This window comes from Miniopterus schreibersii (genome assembly GCF_964146895.1).
Source record: "Miniopterus schreibersii genome assembly, chromosome: 3".
NCBI lineage: Eukaryota > Metazoa > Chordata > Mammalia > Chiroptera > Miniopteridae > Miniopterus > Miniopterus schreibersii.
This window is the reverse complement of record NC_138103.1, coordinates 31,286,360-31,303,005: the sequence shown is the minus strand read 5'-3', so window position 1 is coordinate 31,303,005 and position 16,646 is coordinate 31,286,360. Positions and strand designations below refer to the sequence as shown.

The window sequence follows — 16,646 nt, the reverse complement described above, 5'->3', positions numbered from 1 at the left end:
TTTACTTATCTATGTCGCAGGCACCACCCAGTCGGAACAGATTCTGCTTAATCAGAATAGATGGTGGCAGGAACACTGTAGTGGTGCATACCAGTTGAAAAGCAGCTACTTTTACTAAATTTATGATAGAAAAGATATTTGCAGAGGGCTAAGTGTGAGCAGACAATTTTTGATGTGACATGGGTTGAAAAGTAAGCTATTCATTGGGTAGCAGCAGAAGGCCATAATGCAATAGTATTGAAAAACTAGAGCTTTTCTTCCAGAGCTCTATCCCTGTTCCTGGTGCTCACCTTCTGTGAGAATAAAAAGAATACAATCATGTGGAAGTTGACACATCTTAAAAAATTGTACAATTCCCAGAGGATAGAGAGATCGAGGAAGAAGGATGAATGGCACATCATAAAAGGTCAGTATATCTTTCCTGATGTCATTCAATTTAACAGAATGTGTCATGATTAATACTCCAAAATTTAGAACAATCAGAAGAGCCAAATATGCCTTAGCCAGGATATTTTTTCCCATTGATTTTTAAAGAGAGTGGAAGAGAGGGAGAAGGAGTGAAAAACATCACATCGATAGGTGGCCAGGGAGGAGTACTCGCCAGGAATCAAAGCCGGGGCCCTGCAGTCTGCGGGCCAATGCTCTAACCACCGACCCAGGCCAGTGAAGGTCTGTTTCCAAACTTAGCAGGTACCTTGGCATTAGACCATGCAGATAGACAGAAACAATCAAATCTTTAGCTTTTTCTTAGATTAACTGTGTCCCAACCCATCCATTCCTGTCTTAGAGGTTATCCCATTCCTTCTCAAGACTAATTGGTATTCCTATGCTTCTGATCTCATCCACTCAGGAATCTTGAAAGAATCTGAGTCACTAATATATTTCTATATTTTAAAAAATATATTACTTTTCAACTCCATTAATATAAAGATTTTGAATTTAGATGAAATGAATAATTTTCTATACAAATATAATATACCAAAAGTGGCCCCAGTAAAGAATGTCTAAACAAAGCAATTTCCTTAGAGAAGAAATAAAGGAATGCTGGGGAAAAAAGACTCAAATGATTTTAATGCTGAATTCTACTAACACTTGTAAAGATTTAGTCATCCTAATACTTCTTAATCTTTACAGGGAATGGAGGAAAAAGAAAGTTCCATATTTTAAGTAAGTATAAAATTGATACTAAAGTTTAATAGAACTATACATCATTTTAACTTATGAGCATCAGTGTAAAAATACTAAAAAATATATTAGCCAACAGAATCCAGTATCACATTTAAAAATACATCATGAGCTTTAGCCAGTTTGGCTCAGTGGCTGGAGCATTGGCCATGGACTGAAGGGTCCGGGGTTCAATTCTGGCCAAGGGCACGTACCCGGGTTGTAGGCTCCATCCCTGGCCCTGGTTGGGATGTGTCAGGGTGCCTGTGGGAGGCAACCAATGGATGTGTCTCTCTCTCCTCTTCCTCTCTTTCTCTTCCCCCCTCCTCCCTAGAAGTCATTGTCTAATACAATTAGACAGGAAAAGGCAACTAGAAACCTACAATTCTAAGAGGAAAAATAAAACTGGATCTATTATGTACCTAGAAAACCCAAGAGAATTTATAAATAACTACAAACCATAAGATCCAGTAATGTGGCAAGTTATTAAACATACAAAAATCAATAACCTTCCTATATTCAAAATTCTTGTAAAATTTATAAATGAGACTTCTGGAGTCCATTTTGAATGAGGTTTCCCCTTTTTTCATTTTCACGGTTGTTGTTTAAATAACAGCATTCATGTATTAGAAAAGTAAGTAACTCCAAATAATCTAATTTCAGATAAACACCATTTTTATATTTTTATGTTCAAGTAATAACACATACGTATAATCAACAAATTATGGTTTTTTTGGTCGGGTTTTTCCAGGGTTGGCTAAAAGGTTAGTCACTCTACATTACACTCACAAGAAGAGGTTTTAAAAACACCCAGTTGCTGGAGGGCCCATCCCTAGACATTATGATGCAGGTGGTGTGGAAGGAGTAGGTCTTAGAGAATTTTTAAAGCGCCCCAAGCGATTCTTGCTACAGTTTCAGGGCCGCCGCGGGGCGGGGTCTGGAAGTCTTGTCGATTGGCGCAGCCAGATGCGCCCGGCGCTGGTGGCTTCAGGCAGCTGTACAATCATCTCAACCATAGAGTTGCGAAGCCTCCGTGGTTTCTAGAAGGTACGCAGAAGAGGATGCTCTACCCCGCACGCCCGAGTGGGCGAGGGAGAAGCACGGGAATCTTCCGCTTTAGCACCCTCAGTGGGGGATTAATGGAGGCGCAGACCAGGTCCCGGGGCGGGCCCAGATCCTGGAGAGGGGAGCCCAGCCCACAAGGTCGCTGCCCGTGGACACACAGGCCTGCCTGGGGCAGGCGCCGAGCAGGTTTGGGGAGAAAAAAGCCCGTGTGATGGGAGCGGTGGGTGCCGTGGGGAAGTCCCGGTGGCTCCGCCACGGAAGGTGTCAAGCTCGGGAGTCCCCCCGCGCCTTCCGGCCTTCCGGGGAAGTCGCAGGGCATTTACCGTCGTCTTCCTGAAGACGGCAGCGTTTGCATATGTTCCGCTCTGTCCCTTGTTTAGCATTAAGGAGGAACAGAGTCTGGCGATCGATTGCCTGGTTGATACTGTTGTTTAGTTTGGTTACGTTATAGGGGCAAACGAGATGTTAAAAGTTCAGGGGTTCACATTATTGTGAAGTGGCTCTTTAGGTTCTGAGTGCCAGATGTTCAGCGTTCACAGTAGTGAGAAGGTCGAAGTCCCTTCCCCAACCTTGGAGCAGCATCAGGACGTGTGTTGGAGCGCCTCCCTGCTTAAGAAGCAGAGGGTCTTCTTACACGATGTTTTTAGGGAACGTGAACGGTGTGTGAGGGACTTTCTTTAAAATGCACTCACACAAAAAGCAAGGTTCACCGGTAGCCAGAAAAGCACAAGAAAGAAATGAAAATCACGCGTATTCCATCACGTGTGTACTCCCTGAGAGTAACAATATTGAACTTATAATGTTAAAGAAAAGCTAAAATGGAGGCCACAGTTTGAGTATAACCCTAGGCCAACCACCCGTAGCTGGGACCCCAAGCTTAAACTGTACTAATTTCCCCCAAAATGCTGACTCTGTCCTTAAATGAAAGTTAAGCTTTCTTCATGCTGGGGTGACCTTGTATCTTCTTAGTCAATCAGCTACAAAGAAGTAAACTTGTACATTACTACTACTCTAAAAGGAATATAAGTTTCTAGTAACCAATCACAGTAGGAAACAAGGTACTTATTCATTCATGTCTATGGGGGAGAAAAAAAATTTTCTCTCCCCTTTCTGAGTTCTTAGCTGAAACCCCTGCAATAAGAGATTAAGACAGGTTTATTAACGTGTACCTCATGAATATACAGGAGATACCCAGGGAAAAATGAGTAACTCCTGGATTGGCTTAGAATTCAGTTCTTTCCCATCTGAATAGGGAAAAGAGATGGAGAATGTAGGCCTCTTAGGAGAGTAAAATGTTCTTAGGAAAGATGAACGGGCTCTTAGAAAAACAGATGGGAGGTCTAATAGTTTGTGTCTGAGTGTGGTATTGACTTCCAGTCTCATCTCCTGTGATAAGAATCAGTCTTCTCTGGTTGATGAAACTGCCTGGGAGTGATTTGTGACAGTTGAGTTCCTTAGGCAGATAAAGGGGGTTCATAGAAAGCTTCTCTCTGCATTTGCTGTTTTTCAAGTTCCTGCAACTAAAAATAATCAGTATTCCGAAGAAGCATATTTTGGGGTGGTGTATTCTGCTAGCCCACACATGCTTTGTAAGCTGAGCAGTAACTACCTAGAGCCCAGTTTCTTAACACTTTGAGTTTTAAAGTCTCCTTGTTTGCGGTTTGTTTCTTGCTCAATAAAATATCCATATCAAGTAAAGCTGAATTTCTTTTTGACATTAATTGCCTCTTTGTGTATAATATGTTGCCTGAAATCTGATAACTGCCCTAAAATCATTTTTACATTCTCTGAGCTGATTCTGTATGATGTAGAAATAAACAGAGGCCACTCAAATGAGAACAAGCAAGGGCCCTTTATTCAGAGTGTGCTATATCAAGGGAGTCAGCCACCATCACTTGTTTTTGGCAGAGACTCACAGGTTGGGAGGGGAAAGCTTTATAGTGGAAAAAGGGAAAGCTGAAAAAGGTTGTCAGCTTGAGAACCCTGGAGCAGATTAAATGAATAGAAGTGGGACATCCTATGTGATTGGGCAGCGAGAAGCATGTTTGGCTTTCTCTGTTGATCCTTCTCTGTTGAAGAAGGAGCATAAATATTAGGGATAAGGTGGCAATTATTGACCAAGTTCTGATTTGGGGCCTAATGCTCCATTGGTTGGGGTTTGAGTTCTGGGCTGATTTCTGCAGGTTGCAGATCAGAGTGCTATTTTTATAATGAGGTACTACAGAACATGTTCTGGGGAAAAGGGGAGGGCAGGGCCACGGGTTCTTTAGGATATAGCTTTGAAAATGGATCTAGCTTCAGAAATTACTAAAAAGACTATTCTAGTGTCTCCTTTCATTTTATCAGATATTCCAACACCAAACACAGTGGCTTTGTATTAGTTGAGGTTTTTGGTTCTGTTGAAATTGCTTGTCCCAGAGTTGCCTAGTGAGAGAGGTTCAAATTCGGACTGGCCTCTCTCAGTATCTTTTTTTCTCCTTCAGCTTAGCCTGGTGGCCAGGATCCTGCCCCATCTTAGAAACCAGGCCATGGAAGCTGTGTTCCTGACAGCTCCGAAGGTAAGCTGGGTTCTCCTCCGCTTCCTCAGTATAGTCCCTGTGGCTGGGTGATGGCTTTAATGTGACTTTAACATCTTTGTTCAAGTTGAGCCATCTTTATCAATTTGGGGATTTTTCCTTCTTGGAAGGTGATGTAAAGACCTTAAACTCTGGAGCTCAGACAAGTTCAAATCCATGTTCTGTTTTAGATGTGTTACCTTCAGCAAGTTACATAAGCTCTCTGGGCCACTTTTCTTATGTGTAAAATGTGATAATGCTAGTACCTATAGCAAAGAGTTGTGAGGATTAAATGAAATAAGGTATGTGGAGTACTTTGCCTAGTATCTAGTTACATTTTAAGCACTCTGCAAGTTTTAGCTATTGTAACCATAATTTATTGTTTTTGTTAGTGAGCATTATTGTGTATGTACTGCATACTTTATGCTGGGAGATAAACTCTTACCTGAAGGAGCTGATGTTTGTAAAGGTAGATATGTAAAATCTTATAATACAGGGATAAATTCTGTTCTGTTAGTATAAAGGATATAATGGAAGCTTAGTTACCGAATTTGTGACATTATGGCTGGTGATTATAAGAAATTGAGTTTAAGTAAGGGACACGTTGGGAAGCCATTGCAACAATTTTATTTATTTTTTTTGTTAATCTTCATCAGAGAATATTTTTTCCATTGCTTTTCAGAGAGAGTGGAAAGGAGGGAGGGAGGGAAAGAGAGAGAGAGAGAAACATTGATGTGAAAGAGACACATCGACTGGGGGCAGGGAGCGAACCCACAATCCAGATTCGTACCCCTGACCAGGAATTGAACCCATGAACCCTTTGGTGTGCAAACCAACGCTCTAACCACTGAGCAGCGCCAGCCAGCGCAATTGTAACAATTTTAAAAGAACAGTCTTGATCAGGAAGGAGGGAGTTCAAATTGTAGCAGATGGACCATATTGCTCCAGCATGTCTGCATTTTCTAAGGGATTCTGAAACTCTGCCTATGTTCTCAGCTTTATTTCCAGCCTTTCCCCACAGCCAGAAAATCTGCACATAGGAATGCATAATGGTCTTTCGTTCCTCCATTCTTTTGTATTGTTCTCCCTGTCCACAGGTTAATTCACTTATTCATATTTTAAGAGTCAACTCAAAAATCATCTCTCTAAAAACTTCTCTGATTTCCTGCATTAACTACTTTACTCTTGCCTGTGTACCCAAGTAGGCACTCATGGGCAGGGTAGGGGGGGGGTAGAGGAGGGCAACAAGCTTAGAAAAATAGTTTCAGAGGAGCTGTGGGGGCCTAATCCAGATGGTGGGTTGTGGAGAGATTGCAGGTGAGTGTGTAGTTTTCTTTATAGAAGCTGGTCCAATAAGGGAAAGAGAAAGAATGGAAACCAGAAGGGATGATAGGTTTACTCTTCGGCTCCTCTCCTCTCAGTTGGGGGTGGAAGAGGTCTGAAAGTTCTAACCCTCTAATCCCATGGTGGTTCTCCCATTTTTAGGGACTTTCTAAAGTTCATCTCGTTAACATACACTCAGGTGTGGTGGAAGAAAGTTATGAGTAACAAGACATTCCTTTCACCTTTATGGCTCTAGAGCTATCTCAAAAATTGAGGACCAAAGACCAGATATTAAAAGATGCTCATTTGTTGTAATTCCTTTAGGAAATTTTGTGCAGGGAACGAAGACCAAATACACATTTTTTAATTTTTTTTTACTGTAAATCACAATATCACAAGGGGAAAGAGGGGAAAGATATAGAAAAGGAAGACTCATCATCTTTGGATTCAGACCCTGGAAGAGACGGGAGAATGGAATTGGTGACAGAGGAGGAGGGATTACTGGAAGGGCACCTCTTCCTCTGAAGGAGAGGGATGAGCAGAAATGTAGGTTAACAACTAGGGGAGTATGAGGGGGGTTAAAGAGCATGTGCCCCATGGGCTGTTTTCTGGGACTTAACGGGCAGTGCCTTCTGAAAGGGAAGGTGAGCTCCCTGTCCTCACAGCCCCCTCTGACCACCTCCCACAGGATATTGACCGCTGGGTCATTACCATGTTGATTTCTCCATCTTCCTTCACTGGATCTTTCACTTCCTGAAGCAGAGACCAGGACTGCGGGGTTGTACAGTTATGCACTTGGCAACTCTAGGGGGCCCCCTCGCACCTCTGTGATGTGAGTGGTGTCCTTAGAGTTGAGCGGTGCACAGACTGAGTTGTAACTTTTACTTTTATTACTGGCCAATAGCATGAAGGTTAACAACTTATTGGTGTTCAGTTGTTTCTTAAAGAAACAAGAGTGATAAATACATAGAGTACCACTGGTGGGGAATATGAGAGTAAGAGTTGCTGAGGATCATTAAGGGCCCAACTGTAAAACCAAATGCACAGAGATAACTCGATGGGAGGTTAAACCATTTCATCCCCTACCACCTGTTAACCTTCACGTAGATGCAGAGAATGCAGACGGCTGAGTTGGTCAAGTTCAGGAGACAGTAAAAGGAGGGACATTCAGGATGGTGGCGAGAGAGAGCTTAAGGAAGTCATGTTCAGTAGGGAGGAAGGAAAGGCCATGTAATTGGGGAGATTCTGATGTCTGTCTCCAAAGGAGAGCTGTGGGAAGCTTCTCAGGATGGGGTTGGTGTTCCCTATTACTGAACACCTTTGTTCTGCACAAATACCCCCTGAATGTCTTGTAAGAGAAGGGAGTGTGGTGGGCACACAGCCAGGGCTCTGCTCCAAGAGTTGCAATAGCATATGAATCAGACATTCTGTTCTCTGCCCACATGAGGTGAACACACATTTGCAAATGGGAACTTCTACCGCATACATTGTGCTGAACACTTGATCCCTCTGGATATACTTTCCACCCTTCCCCACCTTGGTCTGTGCTCTGGAAGGCTGGCCTTTATATTTGCTGTCAGTGGGCTTCCTTGCCCTCTGGCTTCTGATTGGCTTTTGGCAATGCAGTGGTGGGAATCGGGGGACCAGAGGCTTGAAAGAAATTAATGTCAGGTGCTTTTTCCCACAGCTTCCTTCCTGCTGGGCTATCTGATGACAGTGGTTGCATTTCTCTCAGGACCTGATTTCAGCCTAGTTTCCTCTCCAGCAACTTTTTGGATTCTAATAATCCCTCCTCTGCCTTTCTCTTCAGACCTAGTGGGTAATGATTCCCCAGCAGAGCCAGCCCCTGCACACTTCAGCAGGCCCTGTTGGAAGCCTGTCCATTCTTTTGTGACTAGCCTGCCCACTAAGCTGTCCTCAGTGACCTCATTTGAGTATGCTGTCTCTTCCCTATGTGAACCCAGGCAGAAGAAACATATCATTTGTAAAAGGAAGTGTTGTATAAAGCAGGGTTCGTCAAGCTGACTTGGAACTGGTAGTAAAGCTTGTTTTGAACAGTGATGCCTGTTGTTTTCCATGGCTTTCTTTTGTGCTACTGTAGTAGAGCTGAATAATTGCAGCAGAGACCAAAGGGCCTGAGAAGCCTAAAATATTTACCATCTGGCCTAAAGAAAAAGTTTGTTGACTCTAGCATAGAAAAAAGAACATGTCTGGCTTGAGGGTGATCTACTTACTAATTGAATGGGCTTGGCCAAGTCACTTTATCTCATCAAACCTGACCTATAGAATAATAATAACAGCTCACAAAGTGATTGTCAGAATTGAAGCTATAATTAGTCGCTGTGTTTTCAGGAGTCGCTGTCCTTTGAGGATGTGGCTATGTACTTCACCAGAGAAGAGTGGAACAAACTTGACTGGGCTCAGAAGGACCTCTACAGAGATGTGATGCTGGAGAATTACAGAAACATGATTTTGTTGGGTAATTACTTGGCTTAAAGATTTGCCTTTGAGGGCTCTGAGTGTCTACATGAATCCTCAATCCCTTTTCTGCAATTCCAAAATCAGAAAAAGCTCTGGAAACCAGAAATGTTTTCATAACTCATTTGCTACAAGATCCAACTTAAAGTCATCCGGTGGCCGAACCTGACTTCATCCTACAGGAAGCTATTTATCATTCTTATTTTTCCTGTTCAATCTTTGTATCTGTATATTTAGCATTAGAAATATCAGTGTGTTTGATTAAAGGTACAGTTCCAAACCTTGTTGGGGCTTGGGGTAGTATACAATAGAAAGTCAGCTTTGTAAAATCTGGAAAAATTCTGAATCCTGAAGCTCATCTGGCTTCAGGGTTTCAGATAAGGGATCAGGAACAAGGAAATTTCCTTTTGTTCTAGAGTTCATTTCCCACTGCCACTGGCTGCCTCTACATCTGTAAAGCTTTTTGGAGTTGAAAAGATTGTAGCCGATTGAATTCCAAGGCTAGCTTCTTACTCTCGTGAAATGTCTTATTTCTTTTCTCTGGAAATGAGTTCCTTCCTTGTTTGCAACACCACTGGTTGCCCAGGAAATTATTCTTAACCAACTTTATTTCTGAACCTTCACTGCTACTTTCTTCCCAGGAGCCAGCCTTTCTCTTAATCCAATGCTGAATGTCCTATGGTGGAAGTTACCTGTATAAATAGTTCTCTTTCTGGAGACACATTTTTGATCCATTGACAGTCTTGATACACTGTCTGTCGCAGCATTATCTACCCACCTCTGGATTTTTTAATGTTTCTTTTTCTTTTAAAAATTACAAGAGCATATTTGAATACATGGACAGTACAGAAAAGCATGAAGGGGAGGGGGAAACATTCAGGGGTAACACTTAATATTTTGAAGTATTTCCTTTCAGTTTTGTTTTTTCCCCTCTGCTTTTAAAAATGTAGCTGAGCACCCTGGCTGTGTGGCTCAGTTGGTTGAGCATTGTCCCATGCACCAAACGGTCGCTGGGCCGTTTCACCCCGGCCAGGGTGCATACAGGAGGTGACCCATCAATGTTTTTCTCTCGCATCGATGTTTCCCTCTCTCCCTCTTTCATCTTCTCTAAAATAAATAAAAACATATTTTTAAAAAAATGTAGCTGGGCATATTCTTTGTATAATTCTGTAAGCATATTCTTTGTATAATTCTGTAATCCCTTTAAAACTTAATATTATAGCACTAGCATTTTCCCTGTGTTATTAAATGCCCCCATAAATATAGTAAATGATCTTAATGTAAATCTATTGTATGATCCATAATATTTACTCATTTTCCCACTTAGGAATGTTAAGCTTGGCTTTGCTTTGTTTGTTGGTTCTCTTGTGTGTTTATCATTTTTTATATGATAATGTTCCAATGAGTATTTCTGACTGTAAATCTTTATATGAATTCCTGATTATTCTTCAAGATATATTCCTGGGACTGGAATTTTGGAGTTAAAGGGTATGGTACTTTTAAGTCTCCTAATATATAATTGAATGACTTTTCAATAATAAAGTAGAAAATAAAAGTCATCTGCAGGTGCAGAAATAACTTGTCAACATTTTGGTTTACTTTTTCCTAGTCTTTTCATATATATGTATACTTATGTACATATACACACACATAGTTTTAAAATAAAAAATGTGGATCATACTTTACATGAGTTTTGAATTATACTGTACATGAGTTTTATATTCTGCTTTTAAAATGTACAGGAAACACTTTCTGGTTTTAATAAATATTTTTTGAACACTTGGATTTTTAATATGTGCCTAATACATTTTCCTTTATTATATTAATGTGCTATACTTTAATTATTCCCTTACTAACATTTATTTCCAGTTTTGCATGGTTGTAAATCTGCTGAACAGCTCTGGAACATTAATTTTTTCCTTAGGCTGTAATTCTAAAAGTGAATTTACCACATCCAAGGGTGTGAATATCATCAGGCTGTCAATAACGATTGCCAGATTTTCACAAAGATTGTGCAGATTTCTATTTTCAGGAGCCCTTTTTATTATTGTCCTTACCTCCTTGCCACTGTAGACCCAAAGGGGTTAAACTGAGCTCTAGGGCCTCTCTCTGTAACTCACTAACCACCCCGTCCCATTTACTTCCCCATGAGTAGGTTTCCAGATTCCTAAACCTGAGGTGATCTGTCAGCTGGAGCAGTGGGAAGACCCATGGATCCTGGATCTTCCAAGAGCTGGGACTAGAAAGGCTTCCAGTAGTGCTTGCCCAGGTGGGTGAGAAGATCCAGTGAAGCAGAAACCGTAAAGAGGAAGGGAAGTCACATTAATGAAGCCCCTCTGTGTCCCAAATCCTGAGCCAGGTGTTTAGCGTATATTCTCTCACTTCATCCCTACTGCCCCCTGAAGGTAGCGGGAAGACCATCAGTGCAGAGACTGATAGATGAAGATATCACACAGAAGATTGCTCGTTGGGATTTGATTTCCAGTCTGTGAAGCTCATTCTCTTTTGCACTAAAGTACTTCTCTGAAGCAGCTGATCTGGTGTTTTCTGACAGCTTTTATGCCATCCTAGCTACCGCTTTATTCTATCCTTATTACTTATCCTTTCTCTGTATTTTCTCTTGTTCCCTTGCTTTCATTTTGTTTTCATATTACTTGGTTTTTCTTGATGTACCTTCTTTTTCCTACTTACTATGTCCTTTTGCTGCTTCTACCCTTTTCCACATCCCTCTACTCCAAGGTTTCTCAGTTGAGGCACTTTGACATTTTGGCTGGATAATTCTTTGCTGTTGCGGAGCTGTCCTGTGCACTGTAGGATGTTTAGCAGCGCTCTTGGCTTCTACCCACTAGATTCCAGTAGCTCCACCCCAGTTGTGACAACTAAAAATGTCTCCAGGAAGTAAAACCACCCCTGGTTGAGAACCACTGCTCTATTTTGTTGGCTTTTGTACCTACTTCTCTCTGGTTCCTTTTCTATTCTATCTTATACTTTCTCCAGTTTTAAGTTCTTTCTCCTAGAATTATTTAAAACATGCTTATCTAGATAGTATAAGATGCTCCCCCGCCTACATTTATGCAACACTACTGAGCACCTACATTAAGTTGCTTTTTCAGTAATGGTGATGGGTTCATTCGGTTCTCACATTCTCTCACACACCCTTGTGCATTTTTTAGTCAGCTGATGTCAAGAACTCTTTCAGTTATAAAATTTGAGAGTCCTATGAAAATCCGAATTTTGGCCTCTTTAGTATGATGATGTAACTGAGCATTTTTTAGCCTCATTTCAATGTCTTATATCACAAACAGCTTCTTTTCTCTTTTTCCTTCTGTGGTGGACAGGTCACTTATATATTTTCTTTTTGTTTCGCTAGGTTCCGAAACCAGATACCAGATGATAAAGCTAACTCCAAAGCAGAAAATTTCTGAAAATTTAGAATCATGTAAGATAGCGGTGGTAAAGCAGAAGACAGCCACGACACCTTCAGAAAAGTTAGTTAAATTTAACAAATTTGTGGACATTTATAGAGTTGCACTCCCTAGTGTTGATAATGAATGCAACCAGGACTTCCTTCAAAACGTCAACCTTTTTCAAGATCAGAATGCTCAAACAAGTAAGAAGCAGGGCAGATATGAAGAGTATGGTAAACCCTTCAATCAGAGATCATTGTTTTCGAGGCATAAGCAAATTCTTACAAATTTAAAGTCTTATGAGTGCAGTGAATGTGGAAGAGTCTTCAAACGTCAGGCAAATTTTGTTCGACATCAGAGATTTCACACTTCAGAGGATCCCTTTGAGTGCGACATATGTGGGCAAGCCTTCAAACAGAAGTCTGCACTTACTGTTCATAAACAGTGTCACTCTCAAGAAAAGCCATATGAATGTCATGAATGTGGAAAATTTTTCCGTCAGATGGCATATCTTGTTGAACATAAAAGGATCCATACCAAAGAAAAACCCTATAAATGTAGTGAATGTGAAAGAACATTTAGTCAGAATTCAACCCTAATTCGACACCAGGTAATCCACAGTGGAGAAAAAACCCATAAATGCCTTGAATGTGGAAAAGCCTTTGTTCGGAATTCAACGCTTAAAAGCCATCAACAAATTCACAGCAAACCGAATGCTCACAAATGCAGTGAATGTGGAGAATCCTTTGGGCGGAATATAGATCTCGTTCAGCATCAGAGGACCCATACTAAGGGGAAATTATTTGAATGTAGAGATTGTGGGAAAACTTTTAGTTTTAAGTCAAATCTTCATCGACATGAGGTCATCCATAATGGAGAGAGACCCTATAGATGTGACAAATGTGGGAAATGTTTCAGTTGGCGCACCAGTTTTATTAAGCATCAGGGTACTCACAGAGAGCAGGTATCTGTGTGACTAATGGGAAAAGCTATAACTTAAAGACCATAGCTTGCCACTATTGCAAGTATGTATCATTAGATTGTTTTATGAAAATTAATAAACAGGAGACAAGCTTTATTTTTCCGTGAGGCCCTCATTTTGTAGGTGACCTTGCTGTAGTCCAGAATTCATAGAAAATGTGATAGGCTGTTGTGTTCGGTTTCCTGTGAGTCCCTATGCCTTCATTCCCCAAGTCAAGTGAAGGCAGAAGGGAGGCCTGGAAGCTTTGCTCTATGGTCCCCAGGCTGGACACCATTTAATAAATTGTGAATGATTTCAGATTCCCTTTCTTGGTTTCACACAGAATAATGACCTGATACTGATGGCTGTTTAAAAGTAAGTGCTACTTGCTAGTAGCTAGTGAGGTATTAAGAATTACTTAAACTTTTTTATAAAATTAAATTAGTGTGCTACTACAGCGATTTTCAACCTTTTTCACCTCATGGCGCACATAAACTAATTACTAAAATTCTGTGGCTTGCCAAAAAATATGTTTTTGCCGATATGACCAAAAAAAAAAATATATATAATTTTGATTCATTTGCACCGGACAGCTATTGTTGTGTTGGCTGTGGTCATTTTTTTTTGTTTGACAGTCTAAGGGAAAAGAGGTCAGTGCCCCTGACTAAATAGTCAGGTATTGCATGTTTTAAAAATTCTTTCAGCACACTGGTTGAAAATCGCTGTTTCTACTGAGAGTTTTTCATCAATGTTTATAGCAGATGCTGTTGGTGCCCTGCTCCTGCCCCTCTGGCCTTACCCCTTTTGTGTGTTTTATCTGTCTTGCACTGTCTTCATCTCTTGGTCTGCAGGCTTTTTCTAAAACCATGAAAGGCCACTGCTCTGTGGGGTTAACTAGCACATCCTGGGAGCAGGCCTTATACAATGCTTGATGGGAATTTGATATAAACTAGATCTCCCTCCCCTTGGGTGGAATATCTCTGAAGCATGTGTTGTATACTGGTTTCAGATCTTCCCATGGGATTACACGCATTTACTCACAATGGCAGCTGTGTTATCAGCTGTCTTCCCTTACTTGTGTCTCTTCACTCCCCTACCAGTGTTTCAGCACCTCTACCTGCAAGTAAATGACTTGTACTCAAAAGTGTCGACTATAGTCCTTGAGGAGCCATATCTTTTTTATTCCCACAGTTATTCCAAGCACATTCTTTGTTTGTTTAAAAAAATGGTTTATCGATTCCAAATTGTATAAAGCTCATGGGAGGAACCTAGCCAATCAGTACACTGTTGCCACATGGAAAGGTACTTTCATCAAACTTCGAGTTTAAGAACGTACACATGTTCCTTTTACCACGTTTATAGTAATTACCTATGCTTTTCCACTTAAATTTTTATTTTTATTTTTTAAATGTTTTTATTGATTTTAGAGAAAGAGGAAGGGAGAGGTAGAGAGAGAGAAACATAGATGAGCCTGGCCGGGCGTGGCTCAGCGGTTAAGCATCGACCTAGGTGATCAGGGTTCGATTCCCGGTCAGGGCACATGCCCGGGTTGTGGGCTGCAGGCGATCAATGACTCTCTCATCATTGATGTTTCTATCTCTCTCCCTCTCCTTTCCTCTCTCTGAAATCAATAAAGATATATTTAAAAAAAAAAAAAAAAAAGAAACATAGATGAAAGAAACATCAACATCTATCAGCTGCCTCCTGCATGCCCCCTGCTGGGGATCGAACCCGAAACCCGGGCATGTGCCCTGCTGGGGAATTGAACCAGCGACATACTGGTGCATGAGTCAACGCTCAACCACTGAGCCACACCGGCGGGGCTCCATTTTTTAAAAGTCCACATATCCCCATTATTGTTTCTTTCCCATTTACAGTACAATGATGGGAGGAAAGGGTTGGTTAAAACAACTCTCTAAGTTTTCTGTGGCCCCTTCTTTCCAGTCAGAGACTTGTAAATGTGAGGGATACCACCCCCTTCCCCCAGCTGTAGTAGCCTTGAGTCCAACTCATCGCTACCTATCGTAAGCTGCAAGTGACGTGGAGTGATCTGCTTTCCTTTGAGATCCTGGGAAGCATTACCTGCCAGCTCCAGCACCTTAGCAGTGAGGTACTCCAAGATTTCAGCACTATACACTGCAATAGTGACACTGACCATTCCCAGGTTTGTGGTGTGAGTCTTCAGATGTCTGTGGATGCAGCCATGGGACACTTTAGTGAGCTCTCAGTGAGTGAGACACTGCCTTAGCTTTGGCCTTCCCACTGTCCTTTCCAGGTTTGCCTCCTTCCATGGTTTCAGCCACTTGTGCCAACCCACCAGCCACCACTGCCTCTGCTGCTCCTGCAGCACCAACCACAAGCACATTCTTATATGCAGGTTATACTGGTTGAGCTGACTGTATTATGTATTACTCTTCCCTATAGCTCACCAATACAAGAAACCCATTTGAAATTATAATATCCAAACATCCTAGATCTGCATTGAAATTCACTGCTGTTTAGACCCTGTCATATTATTCAAGTCCCCTCTAGTTTATTATTTTCTCACACCCACCAATTCCATTATTTCTTACCCAGTATATAAAAACAAAAAGTGCTAATGATACTGAAAAGAAAACAAGTGGCATCCCATAAAATTGAGGAATCTTAAGCCTTGCAGGATGAAAATATTGATTATTGTTAGATTGTATATTGGGTTGAAAAATACCTAATTAATATATTTGTATTGGTCATCATGAATTGGCTAAAAGAAAGGGCTGCCAAATTATTTTTCCCTAAGCAAAATTAAGAAGTTGAGACTTCTGCCCTGGCTGGGAGGCTCAGTTGGTTAGAGCCTCGTCCTGATAAGCCAAGGTTGCAGGTTTGATCCCTGGTCAGGGCACATACAAGAAGCAAGCAATGAATGCGTAAATAAGTGGAACAACAAATCTCCCTCTCCCTTCCTCTCTCTAGAATTGATAAATAAAAATTAAAAACTGATGAGAAAATAAGCCAATAAGAAATAAGTTCCCTTTAACACAACCTTGGGAGATGGGTACCTATTGAAAACCAGATCCAAGCTTGAATACACAAAAGTCTGGCCCAGGCCATTAAGTCTGTTCTGTTCAGATAATGTACAAGCTTCCAGCTTTCCAGAACTAAAGGCTCCAGGGTTAACATGAAACACACCTACAATTGGCCACATCTGTCCCAAAGGGAAGAAAAGATCTGCACTGTTCAATATGGTAACCAGTAGTTACCAAATTAATATTAAAACCCACTGGCATGGCTCAGTGGTTGAGCATAGACCTTTGATCCAGGAGGTGGCTGTTTGATTCCTGGTTTTGGGCTCGATCCCCAGTAGGGGCCATGCAGGAGGCAACCTATCAATGACTCATCACTGATGTTTCTATCTATCCTCCTCTTCCTTCCCCTCTCTGAAATCATTAAAGACATCTTTAAAAAAACATTAAAACCCATTAAATTCCTCAGTCAAAACCCATATTTCAAGGTCACAGATTTAGAACATTCCCATCATCACAAAGTTTGATTGGACAGCACTGTAGAGAGCCTGTAGGACTTCTTATGGAGACACAAAGGAGCTTGTGTTTGGTGCTACTTCCTTCTCTACAATGAAATTGACTTCTTTTCCCTATAAAATGATCCCTGTAAAATGTTTGACTTATGTTTGAAAATATTTTTTTTCAGTCGAAT

General features: G+C 41.2%; 1 protein-coding gene and 1 pseudogene across 4 annotated transcripts; one reads left to right on the top strand and one right to left on the bottom strand.

Moving 5' to 3' along the window:
• Window positions 1–2,138: 2,138 nt before the first annotated feature.
• Window positions 2,139–13,496, top strand: ZNF789 (zinc finger protein 789). Of its 3 annotated transcripts, XM_081133329.1 has the most exons (5): window positions 2,208–2,415; window positions 4,713–4,787; window positions 8,460–8,586; window positions 10,741–10,854; window positions 11,956–13,496. In XM_081133329.1, exons 2-5 carry the CDS (start codon window positions 4,758–4,760, stop codon window positions 12,966–12,968), a joined length of 1,284 nt encoding a protein of 427 aa, XP_080989455.1. In that variant the 5' UTR covers window positions 2,208–2,415; window positions 4,713–4,757; the 3' UTR covers window positions 12,969–13,496. The 3 variants fall into 3 exon arrangements, with proteins under 3 accessions (XP_080989457.1, XP_080989455.1, XP_080989456.1); XM_081133331.1 differs by lacking the exon at window positions 10,741–10,854 and having other exon boundaries at window positions 2,139–2,211; XM_081133330.1 differs by lacking the exon at window positions 10,741–10,854 and having other exon boundaries at window positions 2,256–2,415.
• Window positions 13,497–14,868: 1,372 nt separating this feature from the next.
• Window positions 14,869–15,244, bottom strand: LOC308554691 (histone H2A.V pseudogene; annotated as a pseudogene). The gene has a single exon. The product of its transcript is annotated as a histone H2A.V pseudogene (transcript).
• Between the last annotated feature and the right edge of the window lie 1,402 nt (window positions 15,245–16,646).

Bases quoted from the DNA above. Each gene is read 5' to 3' on its own strand.
- ZNF789 (XM_081133329.1), top strand. From the start codon at position 4,758: ATGGAAGCTGTGTTCCTGACAGCTCCGAAG. The intron at 4,788-8,459 runs GTAAGCTGGGTT...CTGTGTTTTCAG, and splicing joins TGTTCCTGACAGCTCCGAAG to GAGTCGCTGTCCTTTGAGGA. The intron at 8,587-10,740 runs GTAATTACTTGG...CCCCATGAGTAG, and splicing joins CAGAAACATGATTTTGTTGG to GTTTCCAGATTCCTAAACCT.